The sequence below is a fragment of the Lycium ferocissimum genome, chromosome 2 (assembly GCF_029784015.1).
Source record: "Lycium ferocissimum isolate CSIRO_LF1 chromosome 2, AGI_CSIRO_Lferr_CH_V1, whole genome shotgun sequence".
NCBI lineage: Eukaryota > Viridiplantae > Streptophyta > Magnoliopsida > Solanales > Solanaceae > Lycium > Lycium ferocissimum.
The window spans coordinates 63,150,519-63,174,622 of NC_081343.1; the positions used below are offsets into that span (position 1 = coordinate 63,150,519).

At 36.2% G+C, this 24,104-nt stretch overlaps 2 protein-coding genes across 2 annotated transcripts; both read right to left on the bottom strand.

Annotated features, from left to right (window-relative positions):
* Positions 1 to 428: 428 nt before the first annotated feature.
* Positions 429 to 19,354, bottom strand: LOC132046700 (protease Do-like 7). Its single transcript, XM_059437420.1, has 24 exons — positions 18,876 to 19,354; positions 18,256 to 18,326; positions 17,301 to 17,435; positions 15,961 to 16,019; positions 15,202 to 15,238; positions 13,855 to 13,980; positions 12,906 to 12,995; positions 10,549 to 10,614; positions 10,413 to 10,469; positions 10,268 to 10,333; positions 9,722 to 9,829; positions 8,569 to 8,649; positions 8,391 to 8,440; positions 8,033 to 8,198; positions 6,666 to 7,184; positions 5,546 to 5,728; positions 5,364 to 5,469; positions 3,724 to 3,894; positions 3,545 to 3,624; positions 3,217 to 3,444; positions 2,644 to 2,859; positions 2,300 to 2,457; positions 1,577 to 1,688; positions 429 to 1,107 (listed from the first exon to the last, which is right to left on the bottom strand). The coding sequence occupies exons 1-24, from the start codon at positions 19,129 to 19,131 to the stop codon at positions 931 to 933; spliced, it is 3,318 nt and encodes a 1,105-aa protein (XP_059293403.1). The 5' UTR covers positions 19,132 to 19,354; the 3' UTR covers positions 429 to 930.
* A 1,522-nt stretch (positions 19,355 to 20,876) lies between these two features.
* On the bottom strand, positions 20,877 to 23,898 carry LOC132046702 (probable aquaporin NIP-type). Its single transcript, XM_059437421.1, has 5 exons — positions 23,456 to 23,898; positions 23,147 to 23,368; positions 22,109 to 22,306; positions 21,591 to 21,652; positions 20,877 to 21,514 (listed from the first exon to the last, which is right to left on the bottom strand). Exons 1-5 carry the CDS (start codon positions 23,570 to 23,572, stop codon positions 21,316 to 21,318), a joined length of 798 nt encoding a protein of 265 aa, XP_059293404.1. The 5' UTR covers positions 23,573 to 23,898; the 3' UTR covers positions 20,877 to 21,315.
* Between the last annotated feature and the right edge of the window lie 206 nt (positions 23,899 to 24,104).

A 24,104-nucleotide genomic window follows, 5' to 3' on the forward strand; every position in this document is an offset into this window, starting at 1 on the left:
ACTAGTAATTAATTCCCGCCTTTCGCTTTTTGGAGTGGAAGGAGAAAGAAAACGTAGGGGAGGGATAGAATCACTACACTATCACGGCCAACTCTTTTGTTACACCGACAGTGAAATTAACATGTTATAGCTAGTTCTTACCATCCATTCCAAGTATTATTAACATTGAATCACCCTATAAGTAACCTGACTGTAGATACCTCTTACAACGCAAGAACATAGAACTTAAACTCATCATAAACCAAAAAACCTGACAGATGGTTCTGGGGAGAAGATTTTGTGAAGCATCGGCAGATTTTTGCCAAACCCAACCTCCCTTCCTTTTTCATTCCTTTACCTTTTTGCCTCTTATTTAAGTATTTCATGAATGCACTAGCTGCTACATCTATAAATGCATACAAGCTAAGCGCGTAATCATACACAAGCAATAAACATAGAGGTCGATGGGGATTCAAGTATCTCTGTCCCTCAACTGACCAAAATTCTGGAGAGGTCAGAAAAAAGCAATACAACTCTATATCATGCACTGGCATATATAGGATCTAACACGGCCAGCTAAATCAACACAATAATTTCAGAAGAAAAAATGCTTTAAGCCTATAGGGCTAAAAGGGGGGATCACCACGAATCTGGTGGGTAAAAGTAACCCCTAGTTCATGGTTCACATCTTCAAATTCACAAAGACATGTATAACACTAGAACCTATAACTCTTGTCTAAAATACTACGATTTATTATTTCATCAGATAAATGGTCATTTACAACATATAGGCAATAAAGCCAGATACCTGCTTTATATGATTTTGCATATATTGATGTATGGCGACTTTCAACTCCAATAAGTTGGACTAACTACCAACGAATCCGATGAACTTTCAACATGCTCCTCAATTTTGCACTCCCGCAGTAAAGCCTAATCAGCCGAGTCAGTTCACAAAACACCAGAGTCCAAAGCTTTGATTGTTTTGCGTCGCCACATAGCAGTTTCCAGATCAAACCTCAACTCCCATGTTGGCCAGTAGTGTAAATCCTGCTTCAATGTAAGTACTCGAGGTTTCCCATTCAGGTGGACGGTTCGTACCCGGACAAACTCTCCATGCTCTATTGTCTGTGAAAAGTTAATTAGGCATAAGAACAAGACAGTAACAAGATATCAGTCGAAAACTTTAAGTTCAGTAAGGATCATTTTTGTAAGGCAATATTATTCATGTGTGCAAGCTAAAAGCTCAGCAAAGAGTTCATCCAAAATGTATGAGAACATTACAGGGATTGTAATGAAAGTTGAAAGTCAAGCATGGTTTCAGTCTCTACAACATTTCTCGTAACCATATTGCACCAAAAACTAAGCAAGAATATACAACTGTGTTTGAGATTAAATACATTATCATTCTTTTCTCCAAAAATCCTAGTGAGCAGGAATTAAATACCCATACAGAGAGGGGTTCAGTAAGGATCTATTCATTGACAAGCCTTGCAAAAACCACGTTTAAACGAGAAAAATATCTCCATTTATGCTGATATTCATATCTTTCCAAACACATAATGTATACAAAACATCTCAGAATAAATAGTCATACCTTTGTGACGTCAACAAAAGCATCCAAAGTGGGAGTTGGTTTTCCATTGACTTCAACTATCCATTGAAGAGCATAAAGACCATATCGATGTACTGGACTTCCATGACACCACCTGAGAATTACTTTGGGCATTAATAATAGTGACAAATAGCTAATAGCTAACTCAACAAAAGATATCCAACTGCCCTCTCTTTCTTTTACATTAGATGCATCAACAAATGCATCATGAAAATTTGAAAGGCTCAATCAGCCCTTCATCAGAAACAAAACAAAAAAAAAAAATCATCGCTACCTGCTGATCAGTGATTACCTTGCTTAACAGATATTTTCAGCACATCTAATGAAATATACTAACTAGCAACAATTATTCTTCTCTATCTCTGTCTGTCTGTCTGTCTCTCTCTCTTAATGATAACAAGGAATAATTATAACAACTCTTTTTTCTTTCAGTTAATAAATTATGATGAAAGCGGTAAAAGATTCCCACAAGAATACTTCTTTCAAATCAGGTCTTGAAAAAGGTGAAGTAAACTTGAAAGATTCTTTTTTTCTCAATTTGGATAATTCCTTTTGTCTCAATTTGGATTTTATTCTTCCTTTTAAAACAAATGCATACAAGAAACTTATTTCCTTTTTCCTTTATTTTGCTGCAATTTTCTCAAGAAACATTCTTCCAACTTTCTTAACATCTAAACAAAGCTTTCCAGTATAGCAACTACTAACCTTGCTACATATACTCCATGGCCTTCCTCGGGAAGAAATCCAAGTGCACGTACAGCTGGATGAGGATCTTGGACAATACAACCACACCAATTTATTGCACGAGTTGTTCCATTTCCATCCCTCACATCCGTTCCCACAAGTAGTTCAATTTCATGGCCCTGAGAATTCATTAAATCACTTAAAAGAATATAACAGAATGAAGAACTGACTCAAGCAGGACATACGACAGCAGTTAAGTTCTTTTCTTTTCTTTTTTTTTTTGGATCAAGACAGTAGTGAAGTTCTTTTGGTCCTATAAAAGAAAAAATGGGGAAGGAAATGGAAACGAATTGCCAGAGGTTTACCTGACGAAAGATTGTCAAGTTAAGTCTTCCATCGCTGTCAGTAGACCTGTCTAATGATTGGCATGCGTCTTCGATGTCACGGAAGCATGTAACTGGCTCTTTATTAATTGCTAAGACCATATCCCCTTGTTCCAATAAATTTTCAGCTTTTGATCCAGCAAAGCAACCTTTAACCCGCAAAACTTGGCGTCTCATGGGATCCTTCTTTACAAGGGCCTAGAAAGTATGACAGGTGTTAAGAAACTGCTTACATCCCACACATATGGTGCACCCATGTCAAACATCTTCATATCATTATCTAAACATACACATCTAGAATATACCTGTCACCATCAAATAATTATCGTCTAGTTCTTTACTACTTGAGGATTGAGACTAAAGCTTTAAAGACGCGAAACATGTTAGAAAAAGATTTAATAGAAATACATCTTTTTCCTACATGTATCTTGGCTAGACCTTTTTAAATTAAAGTCGACGAAAAGAAAAAAACACCCGGGGTAACATATGGATAAAAGGAAAAGCAAGCACAAAAAATAACAAACCAAACAGATATCTCCAGAAGTAGCAGTGTACCTGGATCCAAGTATCATTGAGTCCAAAACTTCGAGCTTTGGAAAGCAAAGTTGGGTAAAGTTCAACTTCTAATATTCTTAATCGTGGCATAGGCCTTTGCAAACCATTTATAAGACGAGGAGGTCCGTCTGAACCAGAAATAATCTTGCCAAGGACTTGGCTTATGGTATAAATTGGAATACCCCGGACAAATTGGTGATCTTCTGACGAACTACAACCATACTTGAGCTGAAAAAATGGATGAAGCAAAACCAATTAATTATCAAAAAAGTTCTAAAACTAGTTACATCCAATTAACAAGAGAGAAGCATCAGTTGGGAGTACAAACCTGTGTTGAAAAGCTTCCCCATAAAGCTTGAACCCTGCCACGCTCATCAGTCAGCGCACCAGAAAACGTACTTCCAAAATCTGAAATGAGAAACATAATGGCGTCAAAGAAATGCCCCAAACAAATGCAAAGATACTATATGATTAGAGAATCAGGATGACAGAAGTGGCACAGGTAACCTGTGTCAAGCTCAATCACTTCCAAGTTTGTTGCTCTGTAACGTGGACAATCAGCAGAACCAATATTCACAGCAGCAGATGGGTTTGTCACAACCGATTTCCTGGAAGTTGCCTGTAGACTTCTGCTCAATCCCACAAGATATACTGAATCCCCACGACGAAGAGCAGGATCTGTTGGCAACAGAATATATTAAAATTTAAACAAACATTAGCGAAAAAAGTAATGGAGAAGATGGCCATTTTCTGGAGTACATGATAACTAGAGCAAGTTAAAAAGGACTTATATGGGCTCCACTTACCACAATGATAATTCAAAGATCCCACTCAGCATTTTTTTTGAAAATAAGATTATCCCATTCAGCATAAAATCCCAATTACATTGGAGAAGAGGCTTCTTTTTAATATATATATATATATATATATTGTTCGTTCAGTCCACTAAGTATATAAAAATTCCCAGATCCCTTTTGGCACAAGAATACCAATAAGGAGTAGGAGACCACAGTTTTCTAATACAATATTATGAAAAAGAGGAGAAGAAAGATGGTGCTAAGGCGGGATTATATTCTGAAACACCAAAAGCATATTATGGTCAGAGCTGGATGTCCAAAACGCCATTCAATGACTAGGCGCTTTTCTAAATTCTCGAAGTACATCTAAAGTGCACGAGAAGCAATTGGAATGAAGACTGATAGAATATCAAGTGAAAAAGTATCTATATTCAAACATGTGCAGATTCATTGAAATGGATAGCCATCAAGTCAAAGAGAGATTTTCACATGGTGTCCGAGCCTCTAAGATCTTGGTAGAGACTCAAATAGCTTCTGCTACCGCAGGCGGCACTGGCCAATACGTTTAGCCCGCTGGGTCAATGTTTCTTCTTTTATTCTTTCTTTTGGTGCTTGACAATGCTCCTCACCGGAAAACCGGTGCCCCTTCTCCGAACGATCATTCAGGCATCGTTCCTCTCTTTAAGGTCATTCAAGCATTATTCATATTTCCAGCGACCGGCAATCGACGACCAACTCCCTCCTCTAAACTTTGGATTTCTTCTCATTGTTCTAGCTATTCAAGTTACATTGACAATGTTCTGGAGCTTTGCAGTACCAAATATCATTTTGATGATTGAGAATAGATTCTGTTCCGGGTATAATGCAAGAAGCACTTTCTTCCATTGTGCAGTTACCAACGACTTCCGAAGGAAAGAATTCCAGGACTGCTTTCCGATTTGGTGATTGTGAACTATTCCAATGAGATTTTGGGTTTCAGCTTTCTATGTTTTCAAACTACACAAACTCCAGTTAGTTTCCCTACTTTGAGTTTGAGGGGGCCTGTTCATATATCAAGTGAATAATGAATGTGATATATGGATTCATTCTATATGTAATTATAGAATATTCACCTTATTAGTATAGGAACTGATTACCTATCATTTATACATAGCCTAAGACTCCTATATAAAAAAACACTTCTTGTACATTGTTAAATCAAGTCACTGAGAGGTGTTCTCTATTGTTTGCAGAGACAAATCACTTCCACCAACCCGTTAGAATAACAACAATAAAAAGAAGAGCATGTTTTTTTGGGTGAAGTATCAGAAAGGCAAGCATAAAGGATCAAGAGAGGAAGCTTCCACTTACCAGGAAGAAGTTCAGCAGCATGAACAGCAGAAGCAGCAGCAGCTCCTAGAGCAGAAGGATCATATGCAACCAGAGCAAAATTATGGACAGGATGGAGGAAAACTACCTGAAAATATTACAGACCTAATCAATAAAAAAATGTCAATATAGCAGGTAAGAGTGAAGACAAAAATAGGTTTTACCTCTCCAGGAATCTCAATAGGAAAAGCAGCAAAAGATAGCATTATATCAGAAACTGATACTGCAACGGTGTTTTTGTCAACTGCAACCAAACCCATGTTTTGGGAATGGTATATGATAACACCAGTTCCAAAAAAATGCTGTGAGTGAACTCCGTCAAGCATGCATAATGATGGTACATGGACCTGCAATTCATGAGAGGCACTTAGAACCTAGATGATGGAGATAGGAATAACCACAGAACCATACATGTCTAGACATACCTTAAAACTAGCTGCAGCATATTAGTATTGATTTTTCATATTACATATTTACTAGGAGAACATATAACAATCTTAACCAGTAGTTACCAAGAGAAAACCAGGAGTTAGTAACTTTATTCAGCATCTTCTACATTATACAACAGTGTAAAGGAAAAAAAAAATGAATGATTAAGATTTGGACCTAAGAAACAAACACACTTAAATGACTGAAATCCTAATGATTAAGATTCAGATCTTCATTAAGTGCAAACAAATGAGGCCTTAGACTGCATACAATACGGTAGGTGGTCAATCACTATGTTAATAAAGTAACTAAATATTCTATACTTATATATCCTTCAGGTATTCTGCTTAGATGATAAAACCTTTTTTTGTAAGTACTTAGATGACAAAATCCACCTCCCATGAACCACAAAGAGAAAAGGAGGTGGTGTTTGGTTCGCAGACAAGTTATACATACATTGCAATATAGAGATTGTTATACAATATAGTGAATGAGTGAATTCTGTATTTGGTTTCAGATGTTTGATTCATCATTATTAGAATATGGATGAGAAATGACCATGCATATACACGTTTAAATCTAAGACGTGTATTGTTATTGCATGTTGAATTAGATTAATATAATACACCTTTACAACATTACTAAGGCGGAGATTATTAATGCAGAAGCACAAAAAGAAAAAGAACCAAACACCTGATAATCAAAGCATGGTTTAATACAGGGATTATTTCTAAGTACTGGTAGCCCAAACTCTTAAGATCAATGCTCATTATGTTAAAACTGCTTAGGGAGTAAAACCCAACTCCAGTAATACAAGTAACACAAGAAACAAGCATAGGAGAGAACTAAAGTTACCTCGAACATCACAAGAGTAGGCTCTATCGCACGCTCAGCAACAGAGGCATTATTAGCCACAGGTGCAGCACCTTGATAATCTCTCAGAGCTGCATCCTTCACGGCCCCAGAGTCATCAAACCTTTCCTCTCTATGTCCATTTAAAGAGCGGTCAATTATTACACTGCCATCTGCAGATAAGTTTTCTTCCACCCTCCGTTTCTTAGTTCCAGCATCAGAATCATCCTGACTGTTTACTCCCTCCGTAACATTGTCACAACTAGTTTCCATATTGGTAACTCCGTCCATTGATTCTTGGCTGACTTGTTTCGGCCTAAGATCAATTGCACTAACCTCAGTAGCACAAGAAGAAACACTATGATTTGACAAATCTTGTTTGCCTGGCTGGATGCCAGAGAATAGAAGTGGGGACTCAGGTGGCAAGGCAAGTTTCACAGTCCACAAACCAGAGCTGTCATCACGTTTATATATCTGAGGAGGTGCATACCATTCATGGCGGTCAACAGTGACCAGAACAGACTGCAGCAAAAAGAAGTTTCTATGAGAAGGCCTTGGTACAACGAGATGATAAAAGCGCCAGAGGGACTATTCTACATCTACCAACAGGAACTAAATTAGCATCTGTAATTGATTTAAAGTTGTTAAAGAGAGTTATCTGCGAAAGCAACATGGAATTTTCATTCTTTAGAGGAACAAAACCAGACAGTAATTTTTTTTTCTTCGGGGGATCTTTTCTGAATATATGTTTCAGACAATTACACCTTCACAACTCAGCAACTCAACGCCTTACCAGGCTTGATGATCAAATGGTTAACACTAGACTAAACCACAAGACTGACAATGTTTACCTGCAGGTTAATCATCTATATCATCCACCTCCACAACACCTAAACCATCTAAGAGGACAGTATACAATTCTACTGATGTTTTCGGGGGTTCAAATAACCATTTAGACAAAATAATATAATTGATGCACATATTCACATTTTCTTGCCATGATCCGGAAATTGTGGGTGACAACACAGTTTGACATCCTATTAATTTTCTTTTCCGTTTTGATTGACGCTCTCAAATCAAGATTAACACCTTTCTGACATCAGTAGTAGCCGACTGTAGACCCACTTGGATCCATAGTTTTTGGTTAAAGCAGAAATAATAAAACCAACAGAGATCGGTATTTGTGACTCTGCATACCAAAAGTAGATAAACAAATTATCACGCTTTGCCAAGAAACAGAAGGAAATGGCAGTAGTGGGCAGGAATTACAGATGCAGGTGGAAAAAAAAAAGAGGCAGTGATTGTTTTCTGAAAGATAGCAAAGCACAAGTATTAGGAAATCAACATAAGCAAAGAGTCACTACTAATACCTTTTTCCGGTGACGATCATTGTAGCTTATATACTCCAATGGTACTCTTGCACTCCTAGACAACTTAGATAAAGCAGAAATTAAGTCTTCAAGGGTTGATATATCTTCTCCTGCAAATTTTTTTATGATGGCATGGCGAGGAACTCCTGCTCTGAATAGCATATATCTACAATAGCAAAGTAGTATAACTGTCAGAAATTATTTTTCCAAGTAAAATACTCTTAAAGATTGCATCAACAGAATTTTAAACTTAAACCAGAAACACTTTCGAGTATGAACTGTTAAGTAAAGCAAAATAACTTAAGCCAATAACTGCATCATAGCAATCATCTAAACATGGAAATAAATATGTACAGACCCTGTTTCTGCCACGTAGACAAGACCACAGTGAAAGCGGAAGTTTCGAGCCTGCATTAAAAGAGGGAAGAGATAGAACAAAGAAGAAACGTGAGCTTCAATTACACGTAACAGATAAATGTTGCTAGAGTAGAGACACATTAAAGATTGTGAGGCAGTAGCGGCAGAATCTCACAAACCTGTTGATAAGAAAGGGGATGAATAACTGCACCACTGACTTCCAAGAAGCGATCAGGAGTAATTGAATGTAAATCCTCAACCTGAAGGAAACATAAGCAGATGAGTCACATTGGCTGTTTGTCCCTTTCTGCCAATAGAATTATGTTACTTTTAAAAAACAGCCTTAGGGCTCTCAAAAAGAGAACGTTTTGGAATGACATATAAGTTCAATCACCATAGCTAAAATATAAAAGACCACTTTTGCAATGAATTTTGTGATAAAGCTGAATTGCCATAGCGAAACGTTGCTGTTAGTAGGAGGTTAAGCAGGAACACATCAATTATCTGGTCACCAGAGTAGGTAAGCTTCCGTATCTTCTTCATTTATCCTTACTATTTACTAGTGCTTTCCTATTGTGGTCAAATAAAGTCTTTTTTCATACAAAGGTTCAGTATATTCATCAGCACAGACTGTGCTGGTAGCCATATATACAAAGGCTAACATAGTACTTTTAAAACAATCTTACTCTTACATAATTACACACCATGACCCAGGTGTTCAACATTATTGTGCACAAAGTACATGGCAAACAGAAATGCAAAGACCCAGTTAGAATATGACAAATAACAAATGTATAAAGATAAACAAAATAAGAAACAATACCTATAGATATTGGAGAGATGATAACTTTACTTCAAAATCTACAAGTTTATTTTCATTGTTCTTTCTGTTATTGCTGTTCTGAGCTATTCGTAATTCATTTATCCACACTGTCCAGAAAAAAAGGATTCTAGCATATTTTTAGTGAGATATGGATGGGAATGCTCAGTCATTAGCAGACATCATCCATGCGTTTTTTTTTTTTTTTTGATAACCGTGGTGTCCGGGCCAGCTTGCGCGCTTATCCATGCATATTTTATAATAATCTGTCGTGTATTATCAAGGATTGGTAATGTGATTGGCCATTTCGATACGCAATACCTATCATAATAGTTGAATGAGATATCTCCTACATTTAGCATCGCAGAAGTATATTGGCACCTGATGAATTAACAAGTCATGCTTGGACCAAACCCAAAGGTTAACCGACATGAACCAAAATCCTAATCATTTGATAACTATGATGTACAGTACATAACTTTGCAACTACAGAAATCAAAGAAAACACTCACCAACAGTTCCACTGTCAAAGGAGTTCCACCCCTTTCAATTTGAAGCTCAACTTTCTGCCCAACACTGTCATCAAGTAAGGTCTCCATCTTCAGGAACTGAGTAATCACCTGAATGAAGCTTACAGGAGGAAAATTAGTATTATGAACCATAATATGAATGATTTTCCAACTGTCTAAAGAAGCAATTGCCAACAATGTAAAATTTCTGTATTCATCTTGGTCAGAGAGAAAAGAAATCGGAGAACTAGAACTATTTTTTTCCCATGTAGCACACAGTCAAGGAGAAGGATTGACAAGATGCATGACTTTGTTAAGTTAGGTCCCTCATTCAATCTGGTTAAATGGTTGGTCCGTGACAATTGAAGTAGCTCTGCAGAATCTAGATGCAGTGACAGATAAAAAAGACTGTGGACAACGACCCCGGGGTATCAGCCGAGTAGATGTATTTAAATCAAAGTTTTAATAAATTATGCATAGAATCAGAGCACAATAAGGACAGCAAAACCGTCAATATAAGATGTCTTACAACAACAAAGCCAGACTAACCTCCCCATTCATACGAACAAGCACATCACCAGGCTCCAAATGATTATGAGCTGGGCCACCGGGCACCTGTGACAACCCAGAGAAAGAATAAGTGTTGATACACAGAACAATACTGTGTCAGGACACTCGAAAGAAGTGCACTTACCACAGAATCAACGACGAGCATTCCAGTTTCAGTGGGTGGAGTGGAATTGCGCACCAACTATTCAGTAATATTTCAAAAGGTTATTGTATGGTCATATTAGTAATAGAGCTTGCAAAAAAAATATTTTGGTGCTTACCTGCTCTGTTGCACTAAGGAGGCCAAGCCGACGAGTTTCATCATATCCTTTGTGGATAAAAGTTACCTATATCAGAAACATATATGCAATTAACCAAGTCTGTTTATGAAGATTATGGTTGCCTCACTTGACCTACCCTGTCTTCTCTTTGATTTCAGATGGTACAACACGAAATTGAAGTCTGTTTTCGGGGATTAAAGAAGCCCGTTCAAAGAAAATATATACGAGAGAAGAGAGAAGTTCCCCATCTCTCCTAGACCTTCTGTGCCTTAAAAACTACTGTACTTTTATGTTCGAGTAAACTACATGTCACATAGATGCATATGCAGAATAGCGGTCAGCCGAAGAGAAGACTAAATCAAGAAGGGTTCATGAACCTTTACAGAATAAATGCTGGCAAGGACTGTTAAAAGCCAACTCATGCAGATAAAATAATATAGCACAATAGTGAAGGATCCACCCATTTAAGATCATCTCAAAGGACTCATGTACAGTTTAGCAAGCAAACATACATACACCATGTAATGTACTACCATCCACTATAACCATGACTATCTGATCTGCTGAAGATGAGAACTAAGATTCTCCTCTAAATATGCAGCATTTTTCTATAATGTAAGGTAAAGAAATATACAGGTAGGAGAATAAAACTAGGATATGCCTTCCATAATCCATATGTTGGGGAGAATACACTTCGTTAAAGGGGGCTATTAGCCTATTAGAATACATTTCAGGATTACTTGATTCTGATGGTGCGGAAGAGCTCTTGCAACTTTGGAATAAGGAATTATGTACCGAGGAAGCCATATAAATATGCAACTAAGAAGTAGCTCCAGATGAGGTTCAAAAACTTGAGACCCATCAAGCATTGGTCCAGTGGCAAAAGAAGAATATCAAGAGATATTACGATCTATACCACATTAAGCTGTCAGACTGAAGTAAAACATTCTAAAGGGTCATCATATTTGGCCCCACGGCTTTGGTCTAGTGGTAAGAGTGCAGCTTGTGATGTGTGGGTTAGGTGCACATCACGGGTTTAAACTCTACCGCAGACAAAAGCCTGGTATTTAAGTGAAGAAGGGTAGAGATGGGCAGGCCATCATCCACCAAACATGAAGGCACCAGCTTGAAAACAAGTTTAACAGTCTCTGAATTCTGAAAATTGTTCATCACTTGACCATCGCTAAAAGGTAAAGAGAAATAAGTAGGGAAAATTGGTATTTGGAAGTAGAAGTTGTGTTTGGACAGGCAATTCACTTGAAAAAAGGTTGAAGGTTTGTAGATGGCAAAAAGATTCTCCACTTAAAAACTTGAAAAACTCATCTTCAAAAACTAACCAAAAAACAGTCCAATGTATACCAAATAATGTTTAGTTTCTATGTCCAAACGGCTCCTAAATTTCCCTTAATGGGAAGGAGAGCCTTGTTGGACAAGCATGTTGGAAGTAGAACATATTTGGAGACGGATTTCTCCTCGAGAAACTTCAATTAGAATATAGCAACAATTATCATGGAAGAAGAGGTCAAACACAAAAACAAATTCTCGGATAGACCAAAAGTTAACAGATAACTCCAATTATAGCAGATATCTATGGAGTTTTACTCATATCAAGGATGATCAAACATGAATGATCGGTTTATTTGAAGTACAAATCAAGGAAATGTCTGACCATGCCCGTGCCACATAAGATACACAACATCAAAGATTGAAATTACGGCACCCATGGTTTGTAAAAAATCATTTATCTGTTATAAAGTGGGCAGATGCAAGAGTAGATACATTTGGTACTGGAAACGCATCTTTTTAGTACATGTACTCTGATCTCGCTTTACTAAAAGGATCCGTTTCATCATGTTATGAAAATGAAAAACCCAATCTAGAGATTCTTTTTTGATGATCGAGAAATATATCTGGGACCAACCCAAACCTTCGAAACTCGAGCATAATGGACCCGCCCCTCCACCTTTCTCCACATAAATACCAGTCTTACTTCGTATGGCGCAGGGATCGAACTTGTGACCTAAGTTACAAGTCCCTCAATAAAACTTTAACTTATCAAAAAAGAAAGTAACAAGTCCCTCAACCTTTGCCACTTGAATCTGTGGGCAAACCCAACCTCTATTATAATGTTTTTTTTAAGGCAATATGACATTTATCGTATCCAGTTTAGTGAAACATGAAAATCAGAAGACAGATTCATATTTATGCATTAAGTTACTTCTTCATAAGCCTAAAGCTAAAAACAAAATTGAGAGAGCTACCATTCACAGGAGCAATCATTTGAGAAAGAAATAAAGTTTAAAAGAAGGTGCAGAAGGTTGGGGGGAATAAGTTCCAGAAGAACCGAACTAACAAACCTGAAGCGTACCACGAGGAATAGTAACAGCCTCCCATTTATTTGTACAAAGATCCCTTCCTTCCTGTAAGAATTTCAGTGCCCTGACAACCTATAAACAAAAAAATAAATATATAAGTGTTTGTGTCCGTAAACTAATAATTGATATACTTAATAACAGAGAAAGTTCAGACCTTAACCAGCAATAATTGTGGGGGGGTGTGTGTGTTGTTTGGTGGGGGGGGGGGGGGGGGGGGGGTTTGGGAAACAGAAAAAATGCAATGCCACCAAATAAGGAACCAACATGCCTCATCTAGGCAGTTAAAGAAATGAGAAGGTAAGACACAACTTAACATAAACTGTTAACTAGGAAAATAAAATAGAGCGGAAGCCATCAGAAAAGGAACTTTTAGATTTCAAATCCCCTCACAGATATCAACCTATTTCAAGGATGACGCATGAATAATAACAGGAAAAGACCAAATAACAAAAAGAAATAAAATTCAGTGGTTTCAAGGAAATAAAGAATTTGGATCCTATAGCCCATAGAGTACAAAGAGACAATTATAATGATGGAGATACATACTTGCCACCCTGCATATCAGGGACTAGCGCACATTTGACAACAGAAAACCCAGGAAAAAGAAAAGGAAAGAAAGTCGATGAAATGAAAGATATGGTTTCCGATATAATAAAAGATTTAAAACAGGCAGAATAGAAAGCAAAATGCAAATAACCATTTCCAGAGAAGTATAAAATACTTACTGTTTGCCCATTCAAGAAGTCAATAAAGACCTTTGCAATGCATAGCGTTGTTCGAAAGCAACAGTCATTGATAATACTTCTCAATAGTTAAATTAAAAAATTCCTAGTTTATCTAGAGTCAACTGTCAGATGCACACTTTCCACAGATCAGAAATAGAGCACAGAGAGGTCTTTAACAAAGAGAAGATATAAGAATGAGTACAAACTCGTTCTAATGGCAAGAAAAATGCAGAAGCACTTGATGACTTGCTCCCAGCATTCAAGGCGACAGCTCTCCCTTGCCAATTTATTACAGGGGAGCCACTTGAACCACCTTTAGTCCCAGAAGCAGCCTGTTGGCAAAGAACACAAAAGTAAATCAACAACTATAGTCCTGAAAGTTGGGGTAGAAGTATGTTGATGACCTAAAATAAATTAACTTCTATTCCCCTCCATAACAGCTTTTAACTATTAAATGAGGTGGTTCACACAGTTGAGGGAATATCTTTGTTTATCTATTTTTGGAATGCAACAAGCCCCTCACCTCTTACCCTAATTCTTTTTTCTTGGATCAAACACATGAAAATTTTGTACATGGACAACAATTGAAATGCCAAACCTACTTATCAGTAATCTTCTCTCATAAGTTCACTTCAAAATACCAAATGTAGGCACAAGAAGAATCATTTAACTGTACAGCAACCACCAGATCTAAATATTATAATCTGGACCAACCACCCAAAGCCTCTTGACTTCAGTAAGGCAATGAAATGTCTCTTGGATTGCATAAGCACTGAATAAGTTCACTACCATCTCATCCCTGGACTCAGAACCATACAGATATCTTTCTTGGTAAAGTAATATTTTATTGATGTGGGAATATATTCCCTGTATATAAGTGGAACATAAAAAGCAGAAAACATGGACAAAAGTTTAGTCTTTTATGAAAGACATACCTATGCTAACAAGCACTTTATGTTTTAACCAAAAATCAACTAAAAACGTTATATTAGCAAAGTTGGGCAAGATCATTAATATTCCCTTTAACACTTTTACATCCCTTCCGCAGAAATAACCATAAAAGAGCCAAAGGAGCCACATCGTATTTGCTACCCCTTCTCCTCTCTTCTCAGAGCTCAGCTATGTATCACATCACTCACTGCCTTGCATTGAACACTATATTCCAGACCAGTTTAAATTATCCAACTTCCAACATAGACAACTAATGACCTGACAATACGGTTTTTACAAGTTCCACCTTTCTTTTGCCCATGATGCACCAACTAACATGTACTTGGAGTTTCAGTTGTTAAAATCACCTCTCTAGCCCCCATCCACGTGATTAAACATATCTTCTTCTTTCTTTCTTTTTTTGACGAAGTGAGTTTTCATAAAGGCATCAAAAGGATGAAAATAGTAGCAGATAAGATAAGTACAAAAAAGACAATGATAGTTTTATTACAAAAGGTCTATTTTAAAGTTAAGGAGCTAATTTTGTGCTTTTGGACCATGCTAAAAAGCCCAAATTTCTATTACAGGCTCAAATAACTTGAGATCAACATTGTTCTGCTTACTTGCATGTAGAAAGTGTTGAAGTCATTGTATCCATCCCTGCACCAAAAATTGGAGTTATCAGAACGAATATGTTGTACTACCAAACATTTGCAATACGAAAAACAAATTGTGGCACAAACATTACAGGCACTAGAAAATCATATAGACGACATCACCATAACATGACAAATGACACTCTACTCAAATGGTAAGTTTCATAATTAAGTTATTTAATAAAGCAAGACCATTTTAGCATCGTAAAGCTTTAATTTGCTCATTGTATTTGGACAATAAGGAAGTCCTTGACGTGCAATAACGCAAGCAACAATCATACTACATTGATTTTGAGGCAAGCAATGCTGATGTGACGTAATCATTGCACCCAAACCAATCAGAGGAAAAATAAAACCTTAAAACAGCAGGAGCGTACAATTTGTGCTAAGTACTCAATCATGCAAGAATCTAATGCTAATAATCAGCGTCATCATACATCAAAACTAAAAAACTCATAATAGGCAAAAAAATTCAACTGGCTGCACAAAGCAAAACCCACTCTAATGAAAGAGATAGTAGCCCACCAACACCACCAAAAAAAAAAAGCAGCACAGTATGTTTACAGAAGCATGTTTAATTTTTAATTTTTATTTTTGGCTGAAACTTTACAAAAGAAATTTTGAAGGAATGTTAAGCACTTAATGAGATTCTTACGGCCCATATCATTTAGGGAATACATGAAATCTCCAGTGGTGAATGAACATTTTAGGTAGACCATCACATACTTTTTATAATGCGGAGCATCTCTGTCCAGACGAGCAAGCGTTCCAGCTAAAATAGACACCTGCATAATCCAGATTAAAGCAAAATAAGGAATAGGATATGAAAATTTCTATAGAAAATATAGCCCCTCAAAAAACAATCAAAAGGATGCAAGCAAAGGAAAGACAGAACCTAAGGAAATGTCATGTAACACAACAAACCTGAGAAACACACAAGACAACTAGTAAGCTAAAACATAATTGTTAGTTGCACGACTATGTCCATAAAGGAAAAAGAGAGTCTAAAAGAGAAAGGCCAGGTAACACAACAAATCTGAGAACCATACAAGAGAAATAGTAAGCTATAGTTTGCAAGACAATGTTAGAAACAGAAAAAAAAAATAATGGATAACTCAGTAATAGTGGCAGCTAACTCTTAAAAGACCTCAAGAATCCAATATTTCAAATTACTCTAATGGAAAGACTAGCCACCCAACACCCATCAAAATGACTAGAAAACCTCAGAACAACTATAGATCGAGTAATTCTAAAATACAGTGCTATTTGGTCAGGTAAATAAGTAATTCTAAAATACAGTGCTATTTGATCAGATAAATATTAGTAACACACGTATCCACTTGGATGGTCTTAGCGATGCAACATACCCCTTAATCCAAACGTCCATAGTCTCAAACGATTAAACGTGGTCTCACACCCAGTCCAAAACAGCATAAATGTGTCAGCCATAAACACCACCATAATCTTTGTACTTAAGAAGCAACCTTGAATACTCACGCCAGCTCACGTGTAAGTAGGAGTGTGGTTAATAAAGGTAAAGACTCATGACAGTTAGCTTGTCTTCAGTGGTTGGGTCGAAAAAACACATTTATTGATGCTTCCAGTCTACAGCAACATATAGGTCAATGTGAACAGCCTACACACGTATTCTAATGCTTGACGTTGAAGACCAAGACATTATGTCAGCATTCAACAATCACACGCAAAGTTTACAAGTAGATTACACGTTAAGAGTCATGCACTCTACACGTTTTAAGTGATATCAGGCCTCCAAAGTTTTTCTCAAGTCATAATGCCTCTATCATGAGCATCTTTCGACAGGTATGACACCTCCAGCAAAGTTACTAAGAGTTGGAACACTCATTCCAGAAAGTTTTAACCCATTTACTGATTCTTTGAAGATGCTATAATGAGTAGGCAAAATATCATTTCATTCCCTTCTGATCAACTATAGGACATTAGTCATAACATGACCGAGTGACAAGTTTCATGTAAAGAAGCATTCCACCTGGATGCATCATTTACAAAGCAAAGTAAGGCAACAGAATAAAATCTCTTCCACATACCTTCTCTCCACTGTCATTACCAACAACCCTGATTTCTAGTCCTACACAAGCATCCTCCGGAGCAAGAGGAATCTCTTCGTAGCTCAAAAATTGTATTGCAGCAGGATCATAACGGAAGAATCCGAAGTCATGAACCTAGAAGATGATCAATAAGCTTAATTCATGAGTAAAACTAAAAAGTGCGGAATATGATTATCAAGTATTCTTCGGCAATTCCCATTGTCCCTATAAACCTATGCATAACATCACATTGAAATCAACACAGACATTCTTCCTTTGCTTCATTTTGTACGGTACACCATCCTTTTTAATCTATTTCATAAAGTGATAAAGAATGAAACATTTTATATTTGGAAACTCTTTTAACTTTTAAACTTTTCATTTTACCCTTAATGACATGCTCTTATATCCATAGAAATTCCAAGGCATGTTAAAGACCACAAGTTCTAAGTTCTAACGATGACTTGGGTAAGTGGTAAAAGCTTTTCTTTTTTCTGTGTCCAGCCATATATAGCCTTATAAAATGAAATGGCCGGAGTATCATTTAGTGTTTCTGTTTGTGATGGGGGCCTAAGTACACTAATGGCTCGGGTGGTGGAAGGAGACTTATGACTTATCCTTTCTTACATTGCTATGGATACGGTTGTGACTTGTGAGTACCTGAAATTGGCACGAATTACGTGTCCGACCGTGATCTCTTTCATTTCAAATTCAAGGACACGAATAAGAGTAAGGGTGCGGGTGCTTGGATACAACTAAAAATATATATAGACAATTACTCAGAATGGTTTAAAAATACCTCATTTTCAGATAACAATGTTCCTTAAAACCATTATTATTTAAATAAGTTAAATGATCGAAAAACGTCTCAAAATGAAAAGAGTGCATTATATATTGTGACGAGGAATATAAAACTGGAGTGCTATACAAAAGACGAGCTTGAAGATGAACTCACAGGATCTCTATATATCGGATAGACTGGTATCTCTTCACGGTTCACAAACATAGCTTCAGCCACCACAGGTCCTGCAAAGCAAAAACAACAATCAACACTTCCATCAGACCAAAAATTGAACTTAAAAAGATATACTCCCTCTGTTTCAATGTGCTTGTCTTACTTTCCTTTTTAATCTGTTTCAAAAAGAATGTCTCTTTCCTTTTTTTGGCAACTTTCTAATTCCAACTTTCCACGTGGCATGTTTAAGATTACAAGATTAAAGAGCATCTACATATCTTTAATTTAAGACCACAAGATTAAAGAAAACCTACATATCTTTAATTTTAAAACCACAAGATTCAAAAGTCTTGTTTACATTCTTAAACTTGATGCCAAATCAAAGTCTTGTTCACTTTCTGAACCATCACCATCTAGGTATCAAAACACACCTCGAAGTTAATTAGGCCAACTAGCAACCATTCCCTCAATACATAGATGGAGATAGTTCAGGTAAAGAAAAGGGAAAAACCGATAGTTGGATATGAAACTGGCATAAAGGTAATAGTTCAGGTGAGCATTATCTTTACTAAAAACAAGTTTATACAAAAACAATTGAAGTAAAAGAATGGTTGTAATACCAGGTTTAACAACATGTCGATTTGTAAGTATAATTCCACGACGTTTGTCAACGACGAAGCCCGTAGCATAACTAGCACCAGCAGCTTCGGTGTCAAATGCACGGCAAGCATTGGTACGGAGAACAACAACAGCAGGAACCACCTTATCAAGCGCCTTACGCCAATCTTCAGCGGTAGCGAGATTGTCTTTGAATGGAGGATCTATATCCATACACAATTCCGTTCCCAAGGCTCCATCGGATAGCGAATCCCCCATTTCGAAACCCTAATTTCCTTCTCCAAGTATCTATTTATTGATGCAAAGATATGTAGAGAGAATATGAAGGATGTTCCTGAAGATCGACGGGGAGTGAGTAGTTGAATTGGCGCTGACAACTGCTTTTCCTTCAGTCATTCGTCGCATTCATTTCTCCATTGCTTTTGTACGGATGACATCTAATTACGAAAATGTCCCCGTACTTTTTTTTTTCTTTTTTTCACGTGGGCTAATCTCGTGAGTGTCTGTATACTCGGGGGTCGTTTGGTGCATGATATAGGTTGAGATATTCCAACATTAATTTTTTGTATTGTGTTTGCTAGGAGGTATAAATTTATCCTGCCTCCTACTAAACACAGTATAAAATGAAGCCTTATCCTAAGGGTGGAATATCCCCTTATCTCACTTATCCTGGGATTATTTTATCCCATCTTCCAGATGGAATAAAATAATTCCAAGAAATGGGATAAATTAATCCCGAAATTATAATTCCTGAATAATTTTAGCTAATTTCGGAATAATTTTAGCTAATTATCAAACGATCACTTAGTACTGGATTATCAAGAGCCAGAATGATAAGGGGTCCCAGTGTAATCTCTTCCCATTTTCAAGTGGACACCTCTTGATTTTGGTAGTGACCAGTTAAGCATATTTTTTCTTGATAGAGATGAGTCTTGTAAAGGAGTCCTGTGTAATCTCTCCCATTTTTAAGGCGAAATACCTATATAGCTCTTTAAACTTGTTTAAGATTTGTCAAGTAGACCTCTCATGCTATGCTACTAGGACAAATACTTTTATCTGTAGCTACGTCTAGCACGTGAATAACTTAAGTACCTTTTTTTCTTTTTACGTTGGAAAAAAAAAAAACGATTGCAAGGGTGGGCGCAGGGGATTTGAATAAAAAGAGTTTGACCGACACCTTCCATAGGAAATTGAAAATCAGGCTAAAGTCATAAGCTAGCCTTTAAAATTGTCAGCATATTTTTTCTAGATACCTTAAGGGGCCGCCTAAGACTTTGAAACCCTTTGTAACCTTTGTAAGTATTATCATCATACTTGAAGTGGATAGTAGCAGATTTTTGAAAGGTTTGGTAGTTCATTACAAATATTATTTAAGTTATGTAACTTTTTTTTTTTTTTTTTTTTTTTTACAGGAAATACAAGAAATTTTTGTAGGATTATTTTTTTATATTCAAATTGTAAGTGAACATGGGAGATCATTTCCCTCAAAGTTTAGCAGAAACCTGTGTGCTAGCTTTGAATTATTTATATACCGTTTAAGTACGTCGAAGGTTCAAGTTATGTTGTAAGAATATCGTTCAACAAAATATTAATACAACTAAGACAAAACAATGCAAAATAGTATTTCCAAGCTCAAGGGTCATTTTAGATTGGGAAGATGAAAAAAAAAAAAAATCCTCTGAATAACTGGAGAATAAGGTTCTTTGAACTTTCCATTTCTTTTCTTGTGTGTGTTTGTGTTTTTACATGGCTGTATGCATGATGTACACAATTTATTGGAAATCTTTTTAGCTCCTTTAACAGTCTGAAAATATTGTGAAACATCAAACTGCAATGGTTTTACTTTTTCTTTTTTCTTTAAATAAAGGAATTATTAGATACTCGTCCAAGACTTAAAATAGATGGGAACTGGATTGCGTCAATTGGGCATCCTATTGACATACATGTCAGCTTCTTAATGGGAGATGAAGAGCATTACAAAACACAATATTTCGAAGAGAGAATTAAGAGCACATATATATTATATAGTCTAAAATAACCTCTGCCAAGTTGAAATATTAAATTGGAAATAACATAGACCTACACTTATTCTTTAAAACAATAACATATTCAGTGTGATCTCACGCATCCTACAGTACTTATTCATCTACGATAATTAAAAATATATATACACGTACTTTTCAACATCCGCCAATCCTATCAGATCTACCTATCAACCCTCTTGTTTACTTTTCAAGGAAATGTAATGTAACATAGGTGATGAAAAAGTAGCAAAGTAGGGAGAGAAGGTGACAAAAAAAAATTAAAAAAAAATGTTGCAAAAATGCCAATTCTTTTGTTCGTGGCATGCCCTAAATATGTTCCTTGTGGCAATCCAACAAAATTGGGATGACAAAGAGTAGCATGGTCTAAAACTTCGGTTAAATGTATTTGATTTGCTCTTTAACTACGAAGAGACGATGCACTTTTAGCCAACTCGCTCAGTGGTTTATCTGTGGATCGAATCAAATTGTAAACGAATGCTCCGGCCAAGGTTCCGATGATTGGACCAACCACATATACCCAAAGACCTTTATAAACATGCTTCACTACTGCTGGACCAATGCTTCTTGCTGGATTCATCGATGCTCCTGAAATTGGCCTGCATTTTAATTCGATTAAGATTTAGACAAAGAATGTTATAAAAATCTACTAAGTGAAATAACTAATTAGCATACCCTGCAACAAAAACGTTCAAGGTTATGGTCATTCCTACAGCTATTCCAGCAACTTGTCCAATCTGCAATTAAAACACAACGCAAAAATAAATAATTAACGCATTAGCTAGTAATATGCTACTACCAAATGTGAAAAAAGAAAAATACAATCATTAGACTACTGGAGAGTTGGAACAAATTAAAGATTGACTCAATACCAAATTTCAGAAAGAAAGATACTCCCTCTGTTTATGTTATTTGCATTATGTTCATGTAAGTCCATCCAAAAGTAATGATTCATTTCTATATTTTTTTTAATGAAAAACTTTATAATCGCATAAATATTAATGACATTAAAATCAGATTCAAAACTGGAGTATTATAACTATACAAATGTTATGACATATTTTAGACCACACGTTTTCTAAAAAATGTTTTTATTTTAATCTTTCATTTAGAGTGAAACTATGACAAACAAAACTAAACCGAAGGAAGTAATAAATTTATGACTCGTAAATAAAAAAAGGGTGGGTGCGTACCGCTCTATCATCTGTAGCAACGCCAGAGATGACAAACATGAGAAGGAAAGATATGATGATTTCGATAGCAAGTGATTGGCCATTAGATCCAACTGGAACTGTACCAAAATAAGCTTGCGGTGTTACGTCAAACATTAGAGCCAGAGTTCCACTGGCCAGAATCGAACCCATTAGTTGAGCTATGATGTACAAAGGTGCCTGCAATATATGGAATAAACTTCTTGATAATCACGATTAAGAAACAAAATCTTATAATAAGAAAATATACAGGTCATATGTACTTATTACTAATTTGAAATGGGGACCCAATGTGAGAAAGTTCAGAACAAATGTTTACTGGATGAACTTTGAGCTTTATAATTCCACAATCCAAAAAGTATAAAAAAAGAAAAAGAGAGAAACAAAATTAAACTTCGAATAATGTGAACTTGATCCACACAAAATCCCCTTTTACACTCGTTTTTAGTTTCTTTTCTTCCTCGAGATCTATTTCCTCTATTATGTATGCGGGGGAGCTAGCCCTTCGGGAGTGGGTTCAACCGAACCCAGTAGCTTTGGTCCGAACCATATATTTGTATTAAATTTTTTATCAAATATGTACAATATTAGTTTAGAACCCAGTCACTTGGAAGAATTAGAATCCCGAACCCACAAACTTCAAATCCTGACTCTGCCTCTGTATGTATGAACAATATATTTAAAAGAAATTGTTACCTCTCCTCATGCATAAACCTCTTCTCATGCATAATATATATTATCCAAACCAAACGTACATTTCTAGGACTTAGTGAAATTGAAAGTTGAGGGTTGGATAAATAGATTCTGCTGTTTATGGATCTTACAAAAGACACACTGTAAATCCAAAATTCTCTCTTTTCCGTGCAAATTACTCAGTAGTGTAATTTCAATGCTATGCTATACGCTCCCAAAGTAAATCCATAAAATTACTATTGTATAAAGATTAATTTAATTGTGAAAAAATGACTATACATTGTCGATGCACAAAATTAAACTTAAGAACAAATTTTAGGTACGTACTTGTTTCCATGGGAAGCGACCGAAGATGCTGAATGTAATAGTGACAGCAGGATTAAAATGTGCTCCTGATATATGTCCCACAGTATAAACCATCACCATCACAATTAGTCCCCATGTCACACATATCCCTGGAAATGTAACACTCCCATAAATCTTGTTCACTACAACAGATCCACACCCCGCAAATATTACAAAGTACGTCCCTATGACCTCAGCAATCAACTGCAAAATTAGCCCATCACAATCCAATTCATCAAATAACTACATAATCATAGTATTACAATTGTTTCAAATTAATTTAATTTGTACCTTCTGAACCATGACTGTGACCGAAGGTGATGAACAAAATCCAACATTGGAATCGGAGGCTGTATGGATATTGCCTTCTTCCATATGGGTGATTTCTTCTTCCTTCTTTCCTGCCATTTTTTTTTTTTTTTTTTTAGTTTTAAAAGGGTTGATAGTAGGATAATATAAGGTTAGTTAATTAAAATATACTTATATATGATAGGATAGGAGGCTTGTTTTTCTCTAGTTTGCTAAGTTGATAAGGATAAGATATTAGTCGGAGAGTGTTGGAGGCTGGAGTTTAACAAATTAAATGCTGACAAATCCAGTAATCTATGATAGATAGTGCAAATTTAAAAGAGATTTATTAGGGATTGGAGTTTGCAGCTTAATATTGAAACTCCATTCTGCACTATCTATCAAAAGGCCGCCTCCACTCTACGTACTCACTTCTCTTTGCAAACTTATCTAAAATGATGAAAAAGTAAAAAAGATATACTAGGATTTTTACGGTTTATTAGGATCGGGGAAAACGTGGATAGGTTTCAAACTTTGAATCAGTAATCCGTGAATATCTCAATTTGATCATGATTATGTTTACTTTTTCTTATTCACATTTCAAGATAAAGAAGTAAATAACATATGTGATTTACCTACGGCCAATTTCAAA

What these genes read in the sequence shown, in the direction of transcription:
- LOC132046700 (XM_059437420.1), bottom strand. Translation starts at nt 19,131, where the DNA reads ATGGGGGATTCGCTATCCGATGGAGCCTTGGGAACGGAATTGTGTATG. An exon ending in GTAATGACAGTGGAGAGAAG is followed by an intron (nt 16,020 to 17,300) that starts GTATGTGGAAGA and finishes TGGATTATGCAG; the next exon opens with GTGTCTATTTTAGCTGGAAC. An exon ending in TTGTTCGTATGAATGGGGAG is followed by an intron (nt 9,830 to 10,267) that starts GTTAGTCTGGCT and finishes AGCTTCATTCAG; the next exon opens with GTGATTACTCAGTTCCTGAA.
- LOC132046702 (XM_059437421.1), bottom strand. Translation starts at nt 23,572, where the DNA reads ATGGCAGGAAAGAAGGAAGAAGAAATCACCCATATGGAAGAAGGCAAT. An exon ending in TCACAGTCATGGTTCAGAAG is followed by an intron (nt 23,369 to 23,455) that starts GTACAAATTAAA and finishes CTAATTTTGCAG; the next exon opens with TTGATTGCTGAGGTCATAGG. An exon ending in GTCGCTTCCCATGGAAACAA is followed by an intron (nt 22,307 to 23,146) that starts GTACGTACCTAA and finishes CATATATTGCAG; the next exon opens with GCACCTTTGTACATCATAGC.